Below are 24,910 nucleotides of genomic sequence, written 5' to 3'. Positions count from 1 at the left end.
CAATGACTACTACTAGTTTATACTTACGAAAGTGTAAAATCGTTACAGTTCTGACAAGCTCATTACACGAAGTGTTATTCAATTTAAAATGTATTGGCTAGATATTTGAACTCTATATGGCAAACGTGAATGTCTGACTAAAAACGTTTATTTGGCTGCTTTGAGCCGCAGCTCGTTCTTGCTATCACATCACATCCTTGTTATTGAGCAAGAGCCACAACAGCAAAAACAATCTGTAGTATTTCTCCCAGTAGATGGCGCACAAACTCTTTCTTTCCGATCATTATGGACAGTCCCAAATTTCAAATCCAAGATGTATCGTATCAGATAAAGTAATCTTTGTTTGAACATTTTAAATAATTTCGAATCAATTTATCCACTATATTCAGGTTGGAACAGTCTGAAAAGTCCAATAATTTATTCCAAAGGGGGAGTGAGCAGTAGCCTACATGTTCATGCTATGTATGTTTTAATCATTATTTTCAAGCCATGTTTTAATTTGATCAACATGATTTGTGAACTGCTGCGATTGTATAGACAAGGTGATACTTGAGTATTTATTCACATGGAAGGTTGTTTGTAAGCCACTTGTATTGATTTATGTAATTTTACCTTGAAAACATTTCTAATGAAACATCTAGCTGTCTGCACTGTGACTGTCTCTTCAAAATATGTAATGGCAACATGTAGCTAGCGATTATAGCATATGCTATATCATAAACTGCTACTGTATCTGACATTCTTGCTTCTAGAGATGTGAGATGCGATGTGGATGGATGAGGAAGTCATCCGCTTGCTTTTCTGGTGGTATTCATTAGAACACAACGCAGCAAACGTTTAAAACATTTTTCGACGGCACACGAAAATAAGCGATTTTTATTGGACAATTCCATAAAGTCCCTCCCTATTTTAGTATGTTTGATTTAGTTTGGTGCCCAATGAATACAACCCTGAGCAATGGCAGAGGCGGGGACAAAATTTGGCAGCTTCATCTCTTGTGGGTGTGAGCTGAGACGTTATAGCAACGAGCTACAAACGGTATCTGAATTTCAACAAACGGGAACCGAATTGTTTTCAAATAGCTAGCTATGTTATCAATTGTTTGTTTTGCTAATATCTGTTTCATTTTGATAAAATTTGTCGTTCGTTAAGACCTCAATTATAAACTCTAAACGATAATTGATGGTCATTGCTCTCCGTTCCTGTTGGATTTAATCTGGTAGGTTCACAACATTTGCTCGCCAGTTTAGCTAACATTGTTAGCATGCTAACATTTCCTAATTATTTGTACAGGTGTTTTTGTTTGACTAAATGATTGCATTATTCTGTACTCACATCCGCAGGTTGATGGGTATGAATGTGCTAAAACGCCTACTAGCGATATTCATTTGTTTTCATTTAACCCATTGCCAAGAATTTGATGCTAGCTAACGTTAACAAGGTGAAAAGCAGCTTCTGCCAGTTAGCCTGCTAACATTTAGTATATGCTAACCAGAAAGCTAGCTAGCTTTCCACCGTCAGTCCTGCCAGAGATTGGTTTAATTTCAGTTTCGTGTTTAGTTAATACGAATGTTAGACATGACCACAATTAGCATTTTCGTTTTCTCACAAATGCTTATTCAATAGTTTATTTTTCTATTGCAATTTAGTAAACGTTACACAGTGAATTGGCTAGTCTGATTAATCAAACCGTAATACACACATTGTTATGTAAACAGCCTGAAATGAATAGCTACAAAACCGTGTAAATGTTCTTTCCTTTACAAGCCAGAACGTTGAATAGAATGACGGTTGTCTGTGAGGTTTGTCCTTTAGCTGCTTGAAATTTTAGACACACATAGCCACAGGAATAAAGCTAGTTATACGTTATAAAACATATTTAGTATTGTTTACCCGACTTTTTAGAAACAGTAGGTAATGTTAAGGTTGTTTTATATTGGATATTCGGTTTTCTCTCGTCAGTAGCTATTGAACCAAGGATGCCATGAAATTGGTATAGTCTAAATCAGGAGAGGATGGATGGAGAACAATCCACACCTGTTTATTTTTTTTTTAATTATCCGAATTAAAAAATATATATAAAATTCACACAAAGGTGCTGACTGTTCTTCATCTAGCAATGCATGTTATTTAACTAGCTAGCTTGTTAGCATATTCAATGGTCACCATCAACAGGATGCCACAGTTGCATGCTATTTTTATGCTTTTCATGTTCTGGGTTGACACTTTTTTTTCTATGTGTGATTGAGTTTTTCATTTGGCTATTTTCTATAAGAAAAACACCACGCTTTTGATGGAATGATCTCTCAGAATAGTCTGCAATGCGAAAGCAACACAAGTCTCCCTCATCCAACAATAATATTGTGATTAAAATGCATTGCTGTCCTCTGCAATTCCATTTTATTTGGAGTAATCAATGCCAAGCTGAATGAAAATGGCCCACCTCAAAGCTAACACCAGCTTGAGATTGAAGTACTGCAAATGTGTGGGATCCGAAGGTCAGCAGCAGTGATGCTCTGATGGAGAGCTATAACTAGGCCATGTCCACGCTGGTGCTATTGACTTAGATTCTACAAACTAGTGTATTACATTTAGATTCTACAAACTAGTGTATTACATTTAGGCCTAATCTTTTTTGATTTTGGTAATGAATGAGCAACTTTTTTTTATTGTTTTAAAATGAATTCCAGAATGTTTAACTGCCTGCTACGTTACTGAATGTCATCTCCTCTCTTCAATTACTTCTATGTCAGACAGATAGTTAATTAGTTTTGTCTGCAGGCAAGCTTTTAATGGTACCTTAGCATTTGAGGGAATGTCAGGAAAGGAAAATAAAGTCACTCGAGTGCACAGCCTCCTGCCATGTGAGTTTGTTGTTGCTAGAGGAGTGTTTTGTGTCGCAAACGGGCCAAGCATAACCAAATCTGGTCAGATGAGCCTAGGACAGGACGTCCAAAAGGCCAGAAACCGATGTGTTCGCAGCAGAATGAAACGAACCGGGCTAACCCCAGAGGTTCTCTAAACAGAAAAAGGCGGGCGCTAGAATAACTTGGCTTCTTGGAGCCCCTGGGTAGGCCTGGGCCTACGTCCAGTAAGAATACGATCACAAGATAGACCTAGGCCCCACTATGGGGTACAGGTCTATCTTGTGATCGGATGCTTGCAGCAGATGCGTTGAGGTGTCCTGCCCTTTAAACCTGCTGAATGTGTGTCTGTTCAGATTACCACAGCCTAAACCAGCTGTCCATCAGGCCAGGGGATTTCTCTGCTTGGTGAGCTCTCTTCCTGGTGTTGGATTAGGCTCTCCTTTCCATCGCCATCCCTGGCAGCTTAGATGGACATTGGACAGTCCTGAGACAGTTGGTGCACCAGTATGAATTATCCCCTCAACATAACTGTTTTTGCCTGTCTTGTGAATATCTATCAGTTTTTATTGAGTGAAACATTTTCCTCTATCTTGTCATGTGATAACTAGACTGATTAAATACATTTTTTATTATTGTATATCCTTATGAGTGAAATGTTAGAACCTGATGTAATGTTTGATATTATCTAATGTCTGTAGGCAGGGGAGTGGTTTGTAAGCACAAGATTAACATGTTGTGGTGAAGCACCGTCTGCCAAAGGCTATATTGAGCGGAGTTTGTTTTCCTGTTGATTGAGTGGAGAGAGCAGTGGAGTTGAAGGCACAAGATCAGTTTCCCACTGTATGTACGCACTCAAGGTCAGAGGGCGTAGGAAGCACAGCAAAGCAAACTTTCTGGCCTGATAGGCTCCAAATGAGCTTGGGAGTAATGTCTCCTATTTGGCACCCGACCCAATGCTTCTTGGATACTCTTAGGGGCGAATTCAGTTGAAATGTTTTGTCAATTCAGGAAATTAGTTTAAAATCCTCCATGTTGAAAATTATTACGCTAGCAACAGATTCGGCTTCACCCACAAAGGGTAAAGAAAAATGAATTTCTCATTGAAATGCATTCATTTTAGTGCCGCATTAAATTGCTTAAATATTTTCAGAAAACCTTGTGTTTTCTATAGTCTTACCGTTGTTATTGTAGGAGTGGACCCGTTGTTTGCAGAGCGCACAACCTAGGCTACACTAAGTTTTGGTTTATTTATTTCCATTTAAGAGTTGTCAACTTATTCTTTGTCTTTTGTTTGGAGCGCTCCTGTCAATCGTGAGTAAGGGCACACCTGATTACACATATAGAAGTAGGCCTAGTCTACCTGGCCTGCGCACAAATGTAGGCCTATAAATGTGCCCATTTGGGGATCTAATACTCTTTCTGATTTGTCTTAACTCACCATCACTGGAGCTTTTCAAAGTAAATTTTTCTTCACCTCAAATGGCAAGTAAACAAAGTCTCTGTTTTTACATCCATTTAGAATGATAATAGTTCATCAATGTAATCTTTCGAGCTCTCTCCCTATTGATTACCACTCAGCTTGAAAGGGGAAATATGTCAAGCTCTGATTAGACGGAAACATCATAAAATAGGCCTACCTGATTACTTATCCCCTGCACAAAATAGCTTACAGCAGTGTATGTCTGTCTGGAGCTCACTGGGACAGGATACCCTTGAGGGACCAGAATTCTTTTATACAGTTTTGAAAATTTGCTAGCACCAGCTTTGCACTGGACCAAGTTAAGAGTTGATGCAATTTTGCAAGTTCGTTACAGACAAGCCATGCTTAGCCTTTGTGATTTTATAGGATATTTATTTTTATCAGGATATTTTCTACCTGTGGGCTGCAATGTTTTTATCTGTTGGCTTTATTTAGTCAATTTTTACATATTGGCAATAGAAGCTACTTTTAGATTTGTATAATTTTGATTTAGGTATAATTTTGATTATCATGACATTGATTTTGAGATATGAAGACTTTATTATACATTTTAAATTGTCCCACAAATGTGCATATGAAATTCATAACTGCCACGCAGATCAGTAGAAATGGTACGATAACGTGGCACTCCATATTGAAAAGGTTGCTGACCCATGGTGTAGCCTATTACCAGCAACTTCAGGAACTTAATGGCAGAATCTGCGAAGACTAGCAGCAGCAGTGGGAGGAAGAGGGTCGGGAACAGTTTTTTTTCTTCTGTTTAGCCTATTGATCTCTGGCGCCCTCTTTAGTAATTTTGTATAGCAGTGCTTAAAGCATCAGACAAGCTCAGCAGCCTACATGTTTTTCTTTTCAGTGGTGCAGCGGTCTAAGGCACTGCATCTCAGTGCTAGAGGTGTCAGTACAGACCCTGGTTCGATTCCAGGCTTTCTCACAACCGGCAGTGATTGGGAGTTCCTATAGGGCTGTGCAGAATTGGCACAGCGTCGTCCGTGTTAGGGTTTGGCCGGGGTAGGCCATCATTGTAAATAAGAATTAGTTCTTAACTGACTTGCCTAGTTAAATAAAGGTTAAAACTTTTTATTTTTTATTTTTTTAAAGTCGAACAAGTGAGCGTGGCTTAAGACGAACAGTTGCAGTCAACCAAGACTACTTCTTGCATCACGATAAACCAAATATGTTGTTTGGAGATCCTCTCTTTGATACGCTGAACTCTAAATGCACTGCGGTCAAACTGACTACTTTCGGTTGACTAAGATTCTTTTTTTTTGCCGGGGAGAGACCAAAAACATTATCATCGAGTTTTTGCTTTGCTTATTCTCCACTGCAGTGTAATTCTGGAGGCTAGGACTGGATCAAGCTGCTGCTAGCTGTTGAGCATTTTGAATGTGACGACATTCAAGCAACCCAAAGACTGCAAGCTAGCTAGTTGGCTAACAATTTTTGAATTAGACATTCGTATCATAACCCTTCTAGGTAAGGTTGAAAGCAGTGTTATCTAGCTGGCATAAAACTTTTTGCTTTGTTTGTCGATCTCCAATGCTCTCTAGCAATGCAATACCAACCTGCTTAGCTGCCCAGCTAACAATGGGCAGCTAGCTAAATATTTATAGTACAGAAAATACATTCTTCAAGTTGGATATTAGTAGGGCTGTAGTAAAGGATATATTACACAGCCAGTTAAGATGGCATTAATATGATTTACACCTACAAATATAGCATGTGCTTTGCTTGAAATTAACATGCAAGTAACGTTTTCCAACGTTCTGAAGCTTTACCCTTCGCGGTTATTGCTAAACAATGGGCCTCACAACATTGATGACACAAACCTGTCTTCCTCCATTGTAACATTCCGGTCTTTGATCTACCCAGTGAGGTTTTTGTCATGACTCATGTCTGAGGCACTACCCTTGTTATAAATCAGTTGTTACTTCCTTTGAGTGGCAAAGGAGGGAGCTTCAGTTTGCAAAGTCATTCTGATGTGCATTTTTTTTTTTTTCATTGTCTTGATGTAGTAGGTTCAGGCCAGGTAAGGCTAATTTCTCTGAAGATATGATATTTTTACAAGAATTTCTCTCTTTTGACCTGCTGTTGTTTATAAGAAGTTGCTATGTGCTAAGCCATGCATTAGTTATTCATTGCCTCTTCATAGCTCTCAAATATCAACTCTCATTAGCAGCCATTACTCACCCCCATGAACTAGGTCTGTTTATCACATAACAATCTTTTGATAATGGTGAAGGACTGTTCCTTGCAACAAAGTATAGGATTCTTGTTTTGCGCTGGTACAGAGGTGATAAAGTCGACGCTAAATCCATAATCAGAATGTCATTGTCTAAGGCAAGCGAGCCAACTTGGCTAAGTTGCAGGCATTTCAAGCCTACACCCACACCTCAAGCCTTCAGACAGCCGACATCAGTATCCAAGATGGAAAATGTATGCAAATGCACAATAAATGGTTAGGTCTGCCCATGCTCAGACAGTAAAATGGCATTGTGACTGAGACATTTCACACCTAGGTCGTAACTGATTATCTGTTCCATATTCTAACTTAGTATGTTCGGAACTTAGTATCTACGGAACAATAAATTGGCACCCTGTATAAATTTAGGCTACATCAGTGCTGTAAACTGTAAGTTATGAATAGGTGCTGGTTTACTGAGAGAACTATTACCCTTTTCTCTCTGCCACCCTGGCCTTTGGGTTAAATAACAAGCCCTTCTCATTCCTGTCCCCTAAAGAGATCTAGTTATTAAGGAATCAGTCCCATGGGATGCTCAGGCAACTGCTGTGTCAAAGGCAAGAGTAGCACAGCATCCACTATCCCCTACTACTACACCCTATTTTCTCTTTCTACCCATATTATTAGCACTTAATTAGAAAATTGGCGATTTAGTTAAGGTCAATGAGTTCAACCTCAGAACTAGCATTAGGGTCAACTCAGAGGTAGTGTTGACTCTGCAGACGTTGTCTCTGTCTGCTCCTAGCCTATATCCTTTTCCTCTCTTCCCTCCAGTCAATATCAGACTGCCTTGTTGTGAAATCTGTTTCTCAGTGCTGTCAATATATCAATCTCTCCTGTTATCTTTACTTGCCAGTGCCACTTAAGGCTTCCACATGCTTCATTTTGGCTGGCACCTAACTGAATGAGTCTGCTCGCATACTCCCTTAAGACATTCGCTTGAAAAACGAGAGAAAAGCGTCAATAGTACTGTTTTTCCATCTTGAGACGCCGTAGCCAGTATACACTCTCTCAAAATAGTCAGAATTAATCTAAGATAACTCAAGAAATCTGTCATTAATTTAGCCGTTTTTGCTTAGTCGCGCAATTTTACCTCTTAGATGTTTGGTGCAGTATTTAGCAAGTGAAAAAAATGTGCATAAACTATCATTGAATCACCCTAGGGTTTGGCCAGGGTAGGCTGTCATTGTAGATAATAATTAGTTCTTAATTGACTTGCCTGGTTAAATAAAGGTTGAATAAAAAATTTATTAATTCAAGAATCCCTACTGTTAACCAATGACCTTCGGCTAATGAATTTCAGCTTGCTTTGAAAAAATGTAGTGTCCACGATCAGCCGAAAAACCCCTTTGCCGAAGACCAAAATGTTGTCGTAATATACTCACAAACTGTTCCGAACTGTTTTGGATGGGAAGCATGCATTGCTTTAGAGGTTAGGTGAGGCAGTCACCTCAGCCCTAGAGTAGAAAGTCTGTCGAGGTGAAAGTCAATTACTTGTGTGTTTTTAGTTGGAATACATAGTCTCCATTGAGCTCTCTACTTGCTTTCAACACACTGCCACCAAAACGCTCTATAAAAATTGAATAAACATTTGTCGCATTCACACTCTCAATTCTCTGCATCAAGTTAAGTAGCCTACTTCTCCTCCCCTAGTTGGGCATACGTGCATGCAAGATCAAGTACGCCTCGTATGTCTGGTCTCAATGAAAAAGAGTAGGCTGCCTATGCATGGGGCAGTTCTTTCAGGCAGACATAACAGTGTGGATGACGGATCACCACCTCAAGCTGAACCTCGGCAAGACGGAGCTGCTCTTCCTCCCGGGGAAGGACTGCCCGTTCCATGATCTCGCCATCACGGTTGACAACTCCATTGTGTCCTCCTCCCAGAGTGCTAAGAACCTTGGCGTGATCCTGGACAACACCCTGTCGTTCTCAACTAACATCAAGGCGGTGACCCGTTCCTGTAGGTTCATGCTCTACAACATTCGCAGAGTACGACCCTGCCTCACACAGGAAGCGGCGCAGGTCCTAATCCAGGCACTTGTCATCTCCCGTCTGGATTACTGCAACTCGCTGTTGGCTGGGCTCCCTGCCTGTGCCATTAAACCCCTACAACTCATCCAGAACGCCGCAGCCCGTCTGGTGTTCAAGTTCTCTCACGTCACCCCGCTCCTCCGCTCTCTCCACTGGCTTCCAGTTGAAGCTCGCATCCGCTACAAGACCATGGTGCTTGCCTACGGAGCTGTGAGGGGAACGGCACCTCCGTACCTTCAGGCTCTGATCAGGCCCTACACCCAAACAAGGGCACTGCGTTCATCCACCTCTGGCCTGCTCGCCTCCCTACCTCTGAGGAAGTACAGTTCCCGCTCAGCCCAGTCAAAACTGTTCGCTGCTCTGGCACCCCAATGGTGGAACAAACTCCCTCACGACGCCAGGTCAGCGGAGTCAATCACCACCTTCCGGAGACACCTGAAACCCCACCTCTTTAAGGAATACCTAGGATAGGATAAAGTAATCCTTCTAACCCCCCCCCCCCCTTAAAAGAGTTGGATGCACTATTGTAAAGTGGTTGTTCCACTGGATATCATTAGGTGAATGCACCAATTTGTAAGTCGCTCTGGATAAGAGCGTCTGCTAAATGACTTAAATGTTAAATGTTCTTTCCAAGGAAATTTACTTAATAAATATGATTAGGCTATAGTTTACTAGATTGCAGGGTTTCTGTTAGGAAAATGTGGGGACAGAACCTTGACAGTCAGCATTAAAATTGACCAAACATTTAAGAAATTTAATGGACCCATATGTATTGGTTGTGTAACCTGATTAGGGCGTTCACCCACGGTTCTCAGAATGACAGAAATCACATTTAGTTTATGGTAATTTCTTAACAGAACATGCAACTCGGATGCAACGGCGTGTCATTCTTACCAAATTCCGATGACAATTTTAAAGATGGAATACATAGGTGGTGAGTCCATAAGGCTAGAGGAAGCTAAGCTTTCCCCAAAGTATACTGAACAAAAATATGAACACAACAAGTAAAGTGTTGGTTTCATGAGCTGAAATAAAAGTTTCCAGAAATGTTCCATACACACACAGCTTGTTTCTCTCATGTTGTGTACAAATTTGTTTACATTCCTGTTGGTGAGCATTTCTCCTTTGCTAAGATAATCCATCCACCTGACAGGTGTAGCATATTAAACAGCATGATCATTACACAGGCACACCTTGTGCTGAGGACAATCCAAGGCCATGCTAAAATATGCAGTTGTCACACAACACCATGCCACAGATGTCTCAAGTTTTGAGGAACCATGCAATTGGTGTTCTTACTGCAGGAATGTACACCAGAGATGTTGCCAGAGAATTGAATGTTAATTTCTTTACCATTACCATAAGCCGCCACCAATGTCCTTTTTAGAGAATCTGGCACAATACGTCCAACCAGCCTCAACCTCAGACCACGTGTAACCAGCCCAGGACCTCCACATCCGGCTTCTTCAACTGCGGGATCTTCTGAGACCAGCCACCCAGACAGCTGATGGTTATGCAAATCCACAGTTTCAACGAATTTCTGCACAAACTGTGAGAAACCATCACAGAGATACCTTGTGAGATCCTGAGGCCCATTGTTGTGCCACTTATCCACTGCCATCACCTCATGTTTCAGCATGATAATGCACGGCCCTACGTCACAAGGATCCGTACACAGTTCCTGGAAGCTGAAAATGATCCAGTTCTACTATGGCCTGCATACTCACCAGACATGTCACCCTTTAAGCATGTTTGGGATGCTCTGGGTCGACGTGTACAACAGTGTTCCAGTTCCCGCCAATATCCAGCATCTTCGCACAGCCATAGAGGCATGGGACAACATTACAACGGCCGCAATCAACCCTATGTGAAGGAGATGTGTTGCGCTGCATGAGGCAAATGGTGGTCACACCAGATACTGACTGGTTTTCTGATCCACAACCCTATTTTTTTGTTGTAAGGTAGCTGTAACCAAGAGATGCATATCTGTATTCCCAGTCATGCGAAATCCATAGATTAGGGCCTAATTTATTTCAATTGACTGATTTCCTTATCTGTAACTCAGTAAAATCTTAAATAGCTGCATGTTGCGTTATATATATTTTTAAGTGTAAATTTAATTAATTGCCAAAATTATATAGCCTAATTAGCTTACTCCGGGCTATACAGAGAAATTAAATCATTCAAAATAGGCTAATACACCAGAAAGCATGATTTGGCCACAGAGGATCATTTAGCTTCTTTAAAAGGTAAAAAAGCTGTGAATTGTTTAAAATCACATAACCTACAGTCGGAAAGGCACGCAATTTGAGCTGAGCGCACGTCAAATACCAAATAGATGATTGTTAAGTTGTGACTGTCAGTGAAAAGCGGAGAGACCTAGGCAGCCATATCACAATATTTAAATACAATCCAAGATAAACTGTTGGGAAAACAAATGGTAATTTAACCTGCAGTGGCAAGAAAAAGTATGTGAACCCTTTGGAATTACCTGGATTTCTACATAAATTGGTCATCAAATTTGATCTGATCTTCATCTAAGTCACAACAATAAACACACATAGTGTTTCCAAAAGCCAATTGGAGTCAGGAGTCGGCTAACCTGGAGTCCAATCAATGAGAAGATTGGAGATGTTGGTTAGAGCTGCCTTGCCCTATAAAAAACACTCACACAATTTGAGTTTGCTATTCACAAGAAGCATTGCCCGATGTGAACCATGTCTCGAACAAAAGAGATCTCAGAAGACCTAAGATTAAGAATTGTTGACTTGCATAAAGCTGGAAAGGGTTACAAAAGTAGCTCTAAAAGCCTTGATGTTCATAAGTCCACGGTAAGACAAATTGTCTAAATGGAGAAAGTTCAGCACTGTTGCTACTCTCCCTAGGAGTGGCCGTCCTGCAAAGATGACTGCAAGAGCACAGGGCAGAATGCTCAATGAGTTTAAGAAGAATCCTAGAGTTTCAGCTAACATCTCTGAAGAGTCTACGATACGTAAAACACTAAACAAGAATGGTGTTCATGGGAGGACACCACAAAAGAAGACACTGCTGTCAAAAAAAAAACTATGCTGCATGTCGGAAGTTTGCAAAAGTGCACCTGGATTTTCCACAACGCTACTGGCAAAATATTCTGTGGACAGATGAAACTACACTTGAGTTGTTTGGAAGGAACAAAACACTGGAGAAAAAAAAAAAAAAAAAAAAAAGGCACAGCACACCAACATCAAAACCTCATCCCAACTGTAAAGTATGGTGGAGGGAGCATCATGGTTTGGGGCTGCCTCAGTGCCTGGACAGCTTGTTATCATTGATGGAAAACTTGAATTAATTTTATCAAGACATTTTTCAGGAGAATGTTAGGCTTTCTGTCTGCCAATTGAAGCTCAACAGAAGTTGGGTGATGCAACAGGACAACGACCCAAAACACAGAAGTAAATCAACAACAGAATTGCTTCAACCGAAGAAAATGCGCCTTCTGGAGTGGCCCAGTCAGTCCTGACCTCAACCCAATTGAGATGCTGTGGCATGACCTCGAGAGAGTAGTTCACACCAGACATCCCAGGGATATTGCTGAACTGAAACAGTTTTGTAAAGAGGAATGGTCCAAAATTCCTCCTGACCGTTGTGCAGGTCTGATCCGCAACTACAGAAAACGTTTGGTTAAGGTCATTGCTGCCAAAGGAGGGTCAACCAGTTATTAAATCCAAGGGTTCACATACTTTCCCCACCCTGCACTGTAAATGTTTACACAGTGTGTTCTATAAAGACATGAAAATGTATAATTGTTTGTGTTTAAGCAAACTGTGTTTGTCTATTGTTGTGACCTAGATGAAGATCCGATCAAATTTTATGACCAATTTATTCAGAAATCCAGGTATTTCCAAAGCGTTCACATACTTTTTCTTGCCACTGTATTCGGTAGGTTATTTTTACACATTTTATTATTGCCTATAGGGCACAAAATGGCAGTGACCATTGCTGCCAAGTGAGCTGCTTCACATGTCTAAATGTACATTGCGGTGGCGGGTGGGAGTAGGACAGTAAGCCGGGGGGGTGCAGGCGGGAGGCTGATGAGTAAATCAGTCCTTCGCAGACCTCTCTTTCAGAGTAATGTAAGGGAACTCAAGTCCCAATGGAGTCATGCAAGCTTCTCCAATAACCATAACCTTTCAAACTCCCAGGATTTATGCAGATTAAGTGGAAAGATTTAGGGAATAGCTTTTTTTTCATATTTTTTTTTCAATTGCGGATATGTCATTAGCATTGGTGGTGATTTAATTGTTGAAAAAGCATAAGTGAGATGACTGCTGCTAGGCTTGGCAGATGAAATGCAGAACCGGACAGGAACAATGCACCACCTCATTGCCTGATTGTTCTGTTTGGCCGTTTCTCCTCCCCCTAACAATGGCTGACATTGTGGATGAAAAGATTGTCACGCATGATATGTGGGATTAAGATAGACTGCCCCATTCTGTCCATGAAAGCCAAGTACAGGGGGATTTGGGAACATTTTGTCCTTGCTCTGTACCCGTTGTGCCCATCTTCCTATTATATCAAGTCTGTCTGTGACCCTTGCCTAATTTAAAAGCAATCTGATTAAGAAGACCATGCTTATTGGAGATTGTACTGGAAGTGGTATGTTGTAAAAAGACCACATTGAGTGGCCAAACCAAAGCTTCAGAGGCTGGTGACAAAGGGTGCATCCCAAATCGCACCTTATATAGTGCACAACCCTATAGTCCCTGATCAAAAGTAGTCCACTCCATAGGGAATAGTGTGGTATTTTGGGATGCCAGACACTCAACAAGGCAGTGAAATTAAGTGGTTGGTAAGACAGTAGAACTAGGGCTTCTGATGAGCACAAAAGAGCCCCTTGTCAAGAGGGATGCAAAGTAATTGAGGAGCTGCACTAGTTTCATGTACAGAACAAGAGGGTTTCTTTGAGTTTTCCACCAAAAAGAGGCCAGGGGCAAGCGATTCATCGTCATCTTGTAGAAATGACTTTCATATTGAATGTAGGTCATTTGTTGCGGAGCATGGTGGGTGGCAAGGACTGACTCCATGATAGGAAATTCCATTTTCATAGTGAGATGAATTTGAAACAATCCTCTGATTTAGGTGGGCGTGCGCACAGGAATGGTGCATCCTGGGTCAGAACACGGAAAATATAGTAGCATGTCGTCTAATCGCATCCCTTTGGAAGGTCAGAATGACCGTCACACCATGAAGCGGTGTGACTCTCGAGCTGGGAGTGGGGACTTCATTTGTGTTTCTTAAAGGCCCAGTGCAGTCATCAACCTGAATACATAATTCTTTCTTCTGTGTTTTATATATATTACCACACTATGCAGTTGGAATAATACTGTACAATTTTGAAATGCTGATAATTCCTTTTTACTCTAAGAGCTTTTTTGAAAAGACCGCCTGAAATTTCAGCCTGTTTTGGTGGGATTTGGTTTTGGTCTTCCTGGTGACATCACCAGGTGGTAAATTAGTGCTCTCAATAAGACTAAGAGTTCCAAACCTTTGCTAATAGGCTATTTTTGTTTCTTTTTGACCACTTTGTTTTAAATTAATCACAGTAAGGTACTTAATTGTTACCCAGAAATTATGATATTGAGATAAAAAATGTCTGCTTTGAACCTTTTTTTAAAGTGTGAAGCTAGCCTAATTTATGCCTCATAGATCGGTCTTATAAAGACATTACTGCACAGTGCACTTAAAGACGCTCCATTTATAAGTACAGCCTAGTCTGTTAATATTTTAACACCTCGCTCTCTCCCTTGAGAAGGCAACTCCCTTACTTAGCCAACAGGCATTGGCAGCCTGTTAGTTATCGCAACTTTGTTTTTCTTCATGATTCCTGAGCTGGTGGACTTGTTTGGGAGGCCATGACAGGCCAGTAAGCACAGCTTCCAGTTCCACCATCTAGCTTACACTAGCCTAATTTGGACGAATCCTTGCACCACTGGGCTCTAACATAGCTGTCATGTCTCTCACACCACATGCATGTGGATAGCTTTTGGATGAAACGTCTGTATTAAGGTATTCTCTAGCATGCCAACACTGTAAGCTTTCTGTGGGATCATTTGAATATCTTCATGTATTGTATAGGGCTGGGAATTGCCAGGGACCTCACAATATATTATCACGATATTTAGGGGCCGATACGATATGTATTGCAGTTTTGTACTGCGTTTCGAAGTTCCAAACATATTGCTCAACATAATTTTGTATGTACAGTCTTGGCCAAAAGTTTTGAGAATGATACAAATCTTCATAAAGTCTGCTGCCTCAGTTTGTATGATGGCAATTTGCGTATACGCAAGAATGTTATGAAGTGTGATCAGATGAATTGCAATTAATTGCAAAGTCCCTCTTTGCCATGCAAATGAACTGAATCCCCAAAAACATTTCCACCATCAGCCCTGCCACGAAAGGACCAGCTGACGACATGGCAGTGATTCTCTCGTTAACACAGGTGTGAGTGTTGATGAGGACAAGGCTGGAGATCACTCTGTCATGCTGATTGAGTTTGAATAACAGACTGGAAGCTTCAAAAGGAGGGTGGTGCTTGGAATCATTATTCTTTCTCTGTCAACCATGGTTACCTGCAAGGAAACACGTGCTGTCATCATTGCTTTGCACAAAGAGGGCTTCACAGGCAAGGATATTGCTGCCAGTAAGATTGCACCTAAATCAACCATTTATCGGATCATCAGGAACTTCAAGGAGAGCGGTTCAATTGTTGTGAAGAAGGCTTCAGGGCACCCAAGAAAGTCCAGCAAGCACCAGGACCATCTCCTAAAGTTGATTCAGCTGCGGGATCGGGGCACCACCAGTACAGAGCTTGCTCAGGAATGGCAGCAGGCAGGTGTGAGTGCATCTGCACGCACAGTGAGGCGAAGACATTTGGAGGATGGCCTGGTGTCAAGAAGGGCAGCAAAGAAGCCACTTCTCTCCAGGAAAAACATCAGGGATAGACTGATATTCTGCAAAAGGTACAGGGATTGGACTGCTGAGGACTGGGGTAAAGTCGTTTTCTCTGAATCCCCTTTCCGATTGTTTGGGGCATCTGGAAAAAAGCTTGTCCGGAGAAGACAAGGTGAGCGCTACCATCAGTCCTGTGTCATGCCAACAGTAAAGCATCCTGAGACCATTCATGTGTGGGGTTGCTTCTCAGCCAAGGGAGTGGGCTCACTCACAATTTTGCCTAACACAGCCATGAATAAAGAATGGTACCAACACATCCTCCGAGAGCAACTTCTCCCAACCTTCCAGGAACAGTTTGATGACGAACAATGCCTTTTCCAGCATGATTGAGCACCTTGCCATAAGGCAAAAGTGGTAACTAAGTGGCTTGTGGAAGAAAAAAATAGATTTTTGGGTCCATGGCCAGGAAACTCCCCAGACCTTAATCCCATTGAGAACTTGTGGTCAATCCTCAAGAGGCGAGTGGACAAACAAAAACCAACAAATTCTGACAAACTCCAAGCATTGATTATGCAAGAATGTGCTGCCATCAGTCAGGATGTGGCCCAGTGACAGCATGCCAGGGCAGATTGCAGAGGTCTTGAAAAAGAAGGGTCAACACTGCAGATATTGACTCTCTGCATCAACTTCATGTAATTGTCAATAAAAGACGTTGACACTTATGAAATGCTTGTAATTATACTTCAGTATTCCATAGTAAAATTTGACAAATATCTAAAGCCAGTGGAGCAGCAAACATTGTGGAAATTAATATTTGTCATTCTCAAAACGTTTGGCCACGACTGTATGGTGTATGTGGACACCCCTTCAAATTAGTGGATTCAGCTATTTCAGCCACATTCGTTGCTGACAGGCGTATATAATGTAACACACTGCCACGCAGTCTCCATAGATAAACATTGGCAGTAGAATGGACTTACTGAAGAGCTCAGTGACTTTCAACGTGGCACCGTCCATAGGATGCCACCTTTCCAACAAGTCAGTTCATCCAATTTCTGCCCTGCTAGAGCTGCCCCGGTCAACTGTAAGCACTGTTATTGTGATGTGGAAACGTCTAGGAGCAACAATGGCTCAGCCCCAAAGTGGCAGACCACACAAGCTATCAGAACGGGACCGCCGAGTGCTGAAGCGCATGGCGCGTAAAAATTGTTTGTCCTCTTTTGCAATACTCACTACTGAGTTCCAAACTGCCTGTGGCTTCATGAAATGGGTTTCCATGGCCAAGCAGCCGCACACAAGTCTAAGATCACCATGCACAAAGCCAAGCGGCGACTGTTGTGGTGTAAAGCTTGCCGCCATTGGACTCTGGAGTAGTGAATCACGCTTCACCATCTGGCAGTCCGACAGACTAATCTGGGTTTGGTGGATGCTAGGAGAACGCTACCTGCCCGAATGCATAGTGCCAACTAAAGTTTGGTAGAAGATGAATAATGGTCAGGGGCTGTTTTTCATGGTTGGAGCTAGGCCACTTAGTTCCAGTGAAGGGAAATCTTAACTCTACAGCATACAGTGATGTTCTAGATGATTCTGTGCTTCCGACTTTGTGGCAACAGTTTGGGGAAGGCCCTTTCCTGTTTCAGCATGACAATGCCCCGTGCACAAAGCGAGGTCCATACAGAAAGGGTTTTTCGATCGGTGTGGAAGAACTTGACTGGCCTGCACAGAGCCCTGACCTCAGTCCCATCCAACACCTTTGGGATGAATTGGAATGCCGACTGTGAGCCAGGCCTAATCGGCCAACATCAGTGCCTGACCTTACTAATACTCTTGTGGCTGAATGGAAGCAAGTCCCCTGCAGCAATGTTCCAACATCTAATGGAAAGCCTTCCCAGAAGAGTGAAGGCTGTTTATAGCATCAAAGGGGGAACCAACTCCATATTAATGCCATGATTTTGGAATGAGATGTTCGATCAGGTGTCCATATACTTTTGGTTATGTAGTGTATGTCTTCTGCATAGGGACAAGAAAGCCACGAGAACAAGTTTTGATCCGTCATGGAAATAAAAGTGCTGAAAAACAAATTGGCTCCCTAATTAAAAAAGATAGCCAATAAGCTTTGAATTACTTGAGTTTTGGTACAGCCAACTAGCGCAAAAATAATATTGCGATATTGTCGAAATAATACGGTATATCGTCAAATAATATCCCGGTAACTGTATAGATCCCCGCCCCATCACTACTATTGCATCTGATGAAAATATTGGTATTTTTTATGTAATGTGTTAGAACTACATTTCATTTGAACTAGGCTACGTGCAGTAATAATAAGCATGCATTTTTTTCTCCCCAATTTTCGTGGTATCCAATTGGTAGTTAGTCTTGTCTCATCGCTGTAACTCCCATTACGTCCTCCGAAACACGACCCAACCAAGCCGCACTGCTTCTTGACACAATTTTCATCTTAACCCGGAAGCCAACCAAACAATATGTCGGAAGACATGCATGCGCCCGGCCCGCCACTGGAGTCGCTAGAGCGTGATGGGACAAGGACATCCCTTACCGGCCAAACCCTCCCGTAACCCGGACGACGCTGGGCCAATTGTGCGCCGCCCCATGGGTCTCCCGGTCGCGGCCGGCTGCGATAGAGCCTGGACTCGGACCAGGATCTCTAGTGGCACAGCTAGCAACTGCAATGCAGTGCCTTAGACCACAGCGCCACTCGTTAGGCCCTATAATAAGCATGTTTTGTTGTTTTTAATGTGGATCAACTCTTGACAATTAAGTGGTTATTGTGGCCTTGTGGTTTCAGAACCTAAGCAAGCAACTTCTTTCCAACACTTTTGTTCCTTTCTCCCCTGCAGCCTAGCTACTGAAGTCCTGATCAGGATTCGCAGTCTGTCAATGAGGAACTACAGGCTCATCTTTTGCCATAGCCTGAAGCAGCCATAGATGACCATTTGATTCACTGCTAGTGAGTGGTGCTGAAGATAAGGTGAACTACTGGGTGTTTTAAGTGCTAAACGGTGAGTACAGCAACATAAACAACACACAGGTCAAATTGCAGCCTAAAAATCGAATCCATTTCCAATTCTGTACATTTAACATTGATGTAATATGCTGGTCCTGAACATGTTTACTATAACAAATGGCAAGACATTTGGAGTGTGAATCATTCCAACATAGCCGACAACACACTCCTGTGATTTTTAAAACTGCAGTCAGTAATTGGTGTCTGGATGGATTGGTATTTGTTTTCACAGCCTAATATGCCCCTGGCTGACCTGTAGCAGAGCCGATCTTTAGAGAGGTCCGCTAGCCTGGTCAGTGTGCGTTTGTTTAATAGGGCACAGATCATTGAAGTCTGTCACTGAAATGTAGCGTAGCTAGCGCTCAAACGCTCCGAGCCCAGGCACCTGCTCCTGTTAGCATTGTAAACATGCCTGTTCTGATGGCTGTCAGACACACTTGCAGTTGACTCTCACTATACTTACGTAACCCTCTGGCTCCGAGCTAGCTGGGCCTGATAGCTGCGCAGGGAGGGAGGGTCAGATGGGGCCCGATCAGATTTAGTCAGATTTCATCTGTATAATGCTGGGACCTGCCCCGCCGTCCGCCCTGTGTTTGTATATGTATGTCGGATGGAGAGCACAGCCTGTGACAGTGTATCTGCCTTTCTGTCTCTCCTCGGTTTGGCGCTGGCGGGTGTCCAGACCTTCGGAAACAGCTCGGCTGTGGAAGCGATGAGGAAGAGCCTCTCTCCTTCCCCCAGTGACTCCCTGACACCAGCCAGGGTTTTTGGGGTTCCCCTAGATGTGGTGCAGCAGAGCGGCCAGCCAGGCCAGGAGGTCCCCCTGCTGGTCAGGCACATCGTAGAGTACATCGAGGAGCATGGTGAGTGGCACACACGCACTGCATTTCTAACTGCAGAGGTATTCCTTAGGCAAGAAACGGAAGGCCGCTACCTTGTCCAATAACTTATTTAGAGTTTGTGCCTATCTACCGAGTGCGACACAGGAGAGCTGCATGAATGGGACCTAAAAAATACACACGCGCGCGCTCTCTCTCTCTCTCTGGCAAATGATTCACCTCTTTGAGCATCACATTTACCTTAGAGTATCTTTTTACGTGCTCAGTAAATCCCATTATTCTTCCACTGTGTCTTGCTTTATGTCGTTGTGGCTTGTTTTGACAACTCCTCCAGGTACTTTAGAGAGAGATTACCTTTTACCTGTCATAATTTCAGCTTCTTGTATCAAACCCCACTGGAGATGTTTCTACTTGTTTTACATCAAAGCAGAGATTATTTATAGATGTATAGAGAGGGAGAGATTAAATGATTGTGTGCGTTTTTATTCTTTGTAAAAAATCTGTTCATGTTCCATGTAGCCTAGCCCACGGGTGTGCAAACCACGGCCCATGGGCGTAAAAATATATTTTGGGGGTTGGGAGGGTAATTATTTTTGGTACATGTATAAACATTTTGTGCTCCAGGCCACAATGGAATGTCTAAAACTAGATAGGAAGTATGTAGTAATGGACCTATATTTTCAAATAACTGCTCTTTTTCTGGGTTGCAACTTGATTTTGACTGACAAATAAGTCTGTGTGAATTTCGAAATCCCGACGTGGCCCTTGAGACAGTTTTCCCACCCCTGGCCTAGGGCTCCCACGTGGCACAGCGGTCTAAGCCACTGCATCTCAGTGCTAGATGCGTCACTACAGACCCTGGTTCGATTCCAGGCTGTAACACAACCGGACGTGATTGGGAGTCCCATAGGGTGGCGCACAACTGGCCCGGCGTCGTCCGGGTTAGGGCTTGGCCGGGGTAGGCCGTCATTGTAAGTAAGAATTAGTTCTTGCCTAGTTTATATCAAATAAAATAAAAAGCTGAACAAGTGAGCGTGGCTTAAGACGAAAAGAACAGTTGCAGTCAACCAAGACTACTTCTTGCATCACGATAAACCAAATATGTTGTTTGGAGATCCTCTCTTTGATACGCTGAACTCTAAATGCACTGTGATCAAAAAGATGTGCTTCCTCTGTTGCGTAACATTTTAGACTCCTTTCTATTGAAAGTTTGGGTGCAGGGGGGAAAAAGAGCTAGTCAATCCAACACAGGGCATAAGCTGCAACTCCAGAGGCATAAACATCTATTTAGTTCTTATTACAATGACAGGGATTTTCACTTCCTCATTCGTTTCAACTTGATTTATTTCCAGGTATTTCTCCAGTCAACTGAATGTGACATCAAGCAGACATTGGGTGGTTATGTAATACACTACACCCCCCCCCCCCCCCCCCCCAAACACACCTCCTTTCATTCCCCTGCTGCCATATTAATGATAATTGTGCAGTCCAGAAGTTAATCAGGCATTGAAAATACTTTAAGCTGTCTGTTTGCACTCAGAACGGGATGCCATAATTGTGACTTAATGAGACCTCTGTAAGCTGCAGCAGGGGCCCAGACCAGCGAGCTGCTGCTGTAGCCCCAGCGGGGTTAGGGTGGGCATGGAGAGGAAGGGGGGGAAGGTCTGTGGCACATACCAGGGTGTTCTGCCTTACAGCTACCGCCCACCCACTGTTTTCCTTAACCAGGCAGCTCACTGAACAAATCCTAGTTGCAGATCTCCTCATTCTCTTTGGTGGAACAAATCAGAGTTGTGGAATGACATGACAGTGTAATGATGGTGTGCTCTTCTTCCTGGTTGGGACACTTCCTTGTGTATAGTATCACCCCCCCCCCCCCCCCCCCCCCCCCGCCGCCGCTGCATCTGGAAACAGGAAGCCACTTGCGCGACCAACCCACGCACATTGAATGGGATAGATGTGGTAAAGAAGTCAATGGAATGCAGACCAGATTGGCCCACATTCAACAAATCTGATCTGACAGTGGATATTCCTCAAATCGTCATGATTTATGTATTGTAACAGGCCCACAATGTGGTTACTTGTATATCCGATTTGGATAATTGGCTGTTTTAGCTGCTCAACATTTACAAGTTGTCCCTTTTCAGGTTTAGAAGAAGTGACCGCTAAATGCAAACTCCCATTCGTATAAGCTGGTTAGCATAGCTAGCATACAGAAATGGGTGGTGGTAGTCAGTCATTTTTAACTGTGATGACACAAGCATGTGTTGGGGTTGACATCCATACAAGCATTATACTCAGATTTTTTACCTCAACCTAGTGTGAAATGAACAATAGCCTAAATGTAAGCTAATTTTGCTGAGGGGCAATGAGGAGACTTTCCCTTTCCATGGCAATTCCATTTTTGGTTGCGTTTACCGCATCTATTGTGGGTAAAATAACATTCCTTCCTCCCTTACATGTAATATGCCCTGTGATTGAGCTGTTAGTACAACTGCACAAATTATAGTACAGCTGAACAAATCTTGGAAATTGTCAATTTTTACCTATTTGAGAAATTAGGCCTTCAACTTGATCAGTTTAATGTACTAAAATCAGTGTGGAATCTGTGAGAAATTCATGTAGCCGTTCTACTCAAAGTGAAAGCTGTATTCACAGTCCTCATGGATATGCTCACAGAGAGGAGTCACTCATATATAACTGTTTAGCAGACAGAGCAAGTGATTGACTGCTGTCCTCTTTGTCTCTGTTGCTCTCAGGGTGTCTGGATTTGGAGGGGCTGTTCCTAGTCAACGGTAACGCGGAGCGGGTGGAGTGGCTACGACAGCGCTATGACTCTGGGGAGGAGGTGGACCTGGAGAAGGAGGCTGACCTGGCCTCTGCCGTCAGCCTGCTGCGTCTCTTCCTGCAGGAGCTCCCAGAGCCCATCATCCCTGCAGGCATGCAGTCCCACATCCTGCAGCTCTACCAAGGTAAGCTCATCTTAGTCATCCTCATTTTCATCATTTATTATTCTCCTCCTCTTCAGTCTTCTACCTTTTCATCCTCCTCCTCGGTTTCTGTTTGTCTGACCTGTACCCCCTATACTGGCGCTGCACATAATTCCTTCTCTCTTCATCATCCTTCTCCATCTTTTTCCACCTTCTCTCTCTCGTCTGACTCTTACTTCTTTCCCTTGGCACCATCTATCTCCAATCCCCTGTTGTGTGTTTACCAGACTACAGCAGCGAGGAAGAGCTCGCCCGCAACATGAAGTACTTCCTCCAGCAGCTGCCTCAGGTTAACTACAGCCTGCTGCGCTTCCTGTGCCGCTTCCTGTCCAGTGTAGCCTCGCTCCAGGAGGAAAGTTGGAGCGTCGGCGCCCTCGCCGCGGTATTCGGACCAGACATCTTCCAGTAAGGCCAACAACACAGCACCTCGCCTATCCATACACCCATACCTCCTCAGGCCTTTAGTACTTGTACTTGGTGTTCAGTTTTTTAAAACATGTACATACCTGCATAATGGCAATCTCACGTTGCTGGAATTCTCACAGGAAATGGTGCTGTATAAGAGCTTATAGAACAAATTATATTTGGTAACATGTTCATTTATATCATGAAATATATAACACACCCTGGTGATCAAGCTTAGACATGTATGCAGCCACGTGAGGGGTTGCTTTGCGTAATAATAGTAAGAGAATCTTCTAGACCAGAGTGTCTGTGGCCAATGCTCTGAAAACAGACGTGTTCTGTTGACTTAAGGGAGAGAACAGCTGTTCTGTCAATGCTAGAGTCTACTTATTGAATATGAATATTTGATCTTTGTATACTTACAAAGTATTAGCACCAGTTCTTAGTCATCTGATGTGGAGTCAGATCACTAAAGTTAAACTTAATGACGCAACGAGTGACTATTATTGTAAGATGGGATGGTAGTGATAAAGCTGATCTAAGGTCGTTTCTTGTCTGTATATTGTAGTTCCCACACAGATGTGTGTTTATGATAACAGCTGATCTGAGGTCATATCTTCTAACCTTAGTTTAGACACGGACGTGGAGGATCTGAAGGAGCAGGAGTCAGTTAGCCGCATCCTGGCGGAGCTGCTGGAGAATCAGGAGGAGTTCTTTGACTCGGAGGACGATGACGTTTCCACCACCGACTACAGCTCCATCAATGAACAGGTAAGGACACTCCTATTCTCCCCTCTAGAGATGTTCTATTCTGGGCCATTGTCTTGCGTGTTGATTCCGCCTGCGCTGATCTATCTTGTATTTCGCAAACAGTATTGGGATAGATCAGAAGTAGTTTGGCCACAACGTGTTGCCATAACATTTGAAAAATATTACCTAGGTTACATCATCTGCCGAAACCAATTTCTGCCTCTAAACAGTCTCAATTAATCTAAGCTAAAACAATAACTCTGTCAATGTTTTTTTTTTTTTTTTGGTGAAGAAATCTTAGTCGTGCCATTTTACATCTAACAAAGGAGTTGTATACTTCAACAAGCATTATTTCTCAAGATTGTCAATGTGCTTGAAAGCTAGTATAAACTTGCTAACTGAGCCAGTCACATTTCATATAAAACAAATGGGATGCTGCTAACCAACCAGCTACATTGTGCTCCACACACAATGCTTTGTGCTTCCACCAAAGCCTATCTAGCTAGCTACTGTATTATCCTCCCGATATCAGTTGCTGCTGCACTCTGCTGACCCAACATTACGATGTAGCGTTCGCGTAGAAACATGCTGATGATCTACAAAACTGATTTCTGCTAACATTCAATCCCTCTTTTGGGGCAGCATGTCTACAGTAGGGTTGAATGGTGGGAACCCGGTTACTGAGATTTCCACTCCCTTTTCCCGGGATAAATAACTGCTTGAAACCAGTCAATTATAATACATTATATGAACAGCATGATGTAAAATGGAACTGTTAAATGATATGCAATGTCTAAATCTGGCTTCTCTACGGCCTCTGCATGATGAATCAACGCTCAGGGTGGGGACAGACCGCCCATCTCAGTATGGCGCGCAGTTCCTAATGCATGTAGACCTACTGTACCTCGTAACTTTTTTTCTTGTGACCTGGAGGCATGAATTTGCTGCAGCATAGTCTATGCTACAGTACTATAAAGACAGAATGCGTGTCTAATTTACCCATCTCCATCTGGCTTTCGGGGGTCACCTTTATTTTTTAATTGTAAGGATTCTTTTTTTTTTATTGCAGCTGTAGTTTAAAAAAACCTTTTCACTCCAATATCAATGCTTTAAATCAGTGCACGTGCGAGCACTCTCGCAGTCTTTGTCTCTCAAATTGCATCCAAAATAGATAATCCTGTTCTAGATTAATATATAGATGTCCTAGCCTACCTCTTTCAGGTAATACATTTCAATGCAGTGTTAGCCTTATATGTAGCTAATTTAATAATGGGTTATACATAATAAGCTTCTAACTTATAGCTTCTGTGCCTTGTGCAATATGCACGCACCTGTGCTCCGC

At 42.7% G+C, this 24,910-nt stretch overlaps 1 protein-coding gene across 2 annotated transcripts in view; it reads left to right on the top strand.

Moving 5' to 3' along the window:
- Nucleotides 1–988: 988 nt before the first annotated feature.
- Nucleotides 989–24,910, top strand: part of LOC139574079 (protein FAM13B-like) — a 79,286-nt gene continuing 55,364 nt past the window's right edge. Inside the window, exons 1-6 of one of the 2 annotated variants that reach the window (XM_071398241.1) lie at nt 989–1,219; nt 18,418–18,579; nt 19,267–19,447; nt 22,183–22,395; nt 22,641–22,818; nt 23,448–23,589. In XM_071398241.1, coding sequence (XP_071254342.1) covers nt 19,297–19,447; nt 22,183–22,395; nt 22,641–22,818; nt 23,448–23,589 — 684 coding nt within the window. In that variant the 5' untranslated portion in view covers nt 989–1,219; nt 18,418–18,579; nt 19,267–19,296. The remainder of the gene's footprint in view (nt 1,220–18,417; nt 18,580–19,266; nt 19,448–22,182; nt 22,396–22,640; nt 22,819–23,447; nt 23,590–24,910) is intronic. The other variant, XM_071398242.1, reaches the window with a different exon arrangement.

The sequence above is a fragment of the Salvelinus alpinus genome, chromosome 4 (assembly GCF_045679555.1).
Source record: "Salvelinus alpinus chromosome 4, SLU_Salpinus.1, whole genome shotgun sequence".
NCBI classification, from domain to species: domain Eukaryota; kingdom Metazoa; phylum Chordata; class Actinopteri; order Salmoniformes; family Salmonidae; genus Salvelinus; species Salvelinus alpinus.
This window is presented reverse-complemented; position numbering and strand designations above follow the sequence as displayed.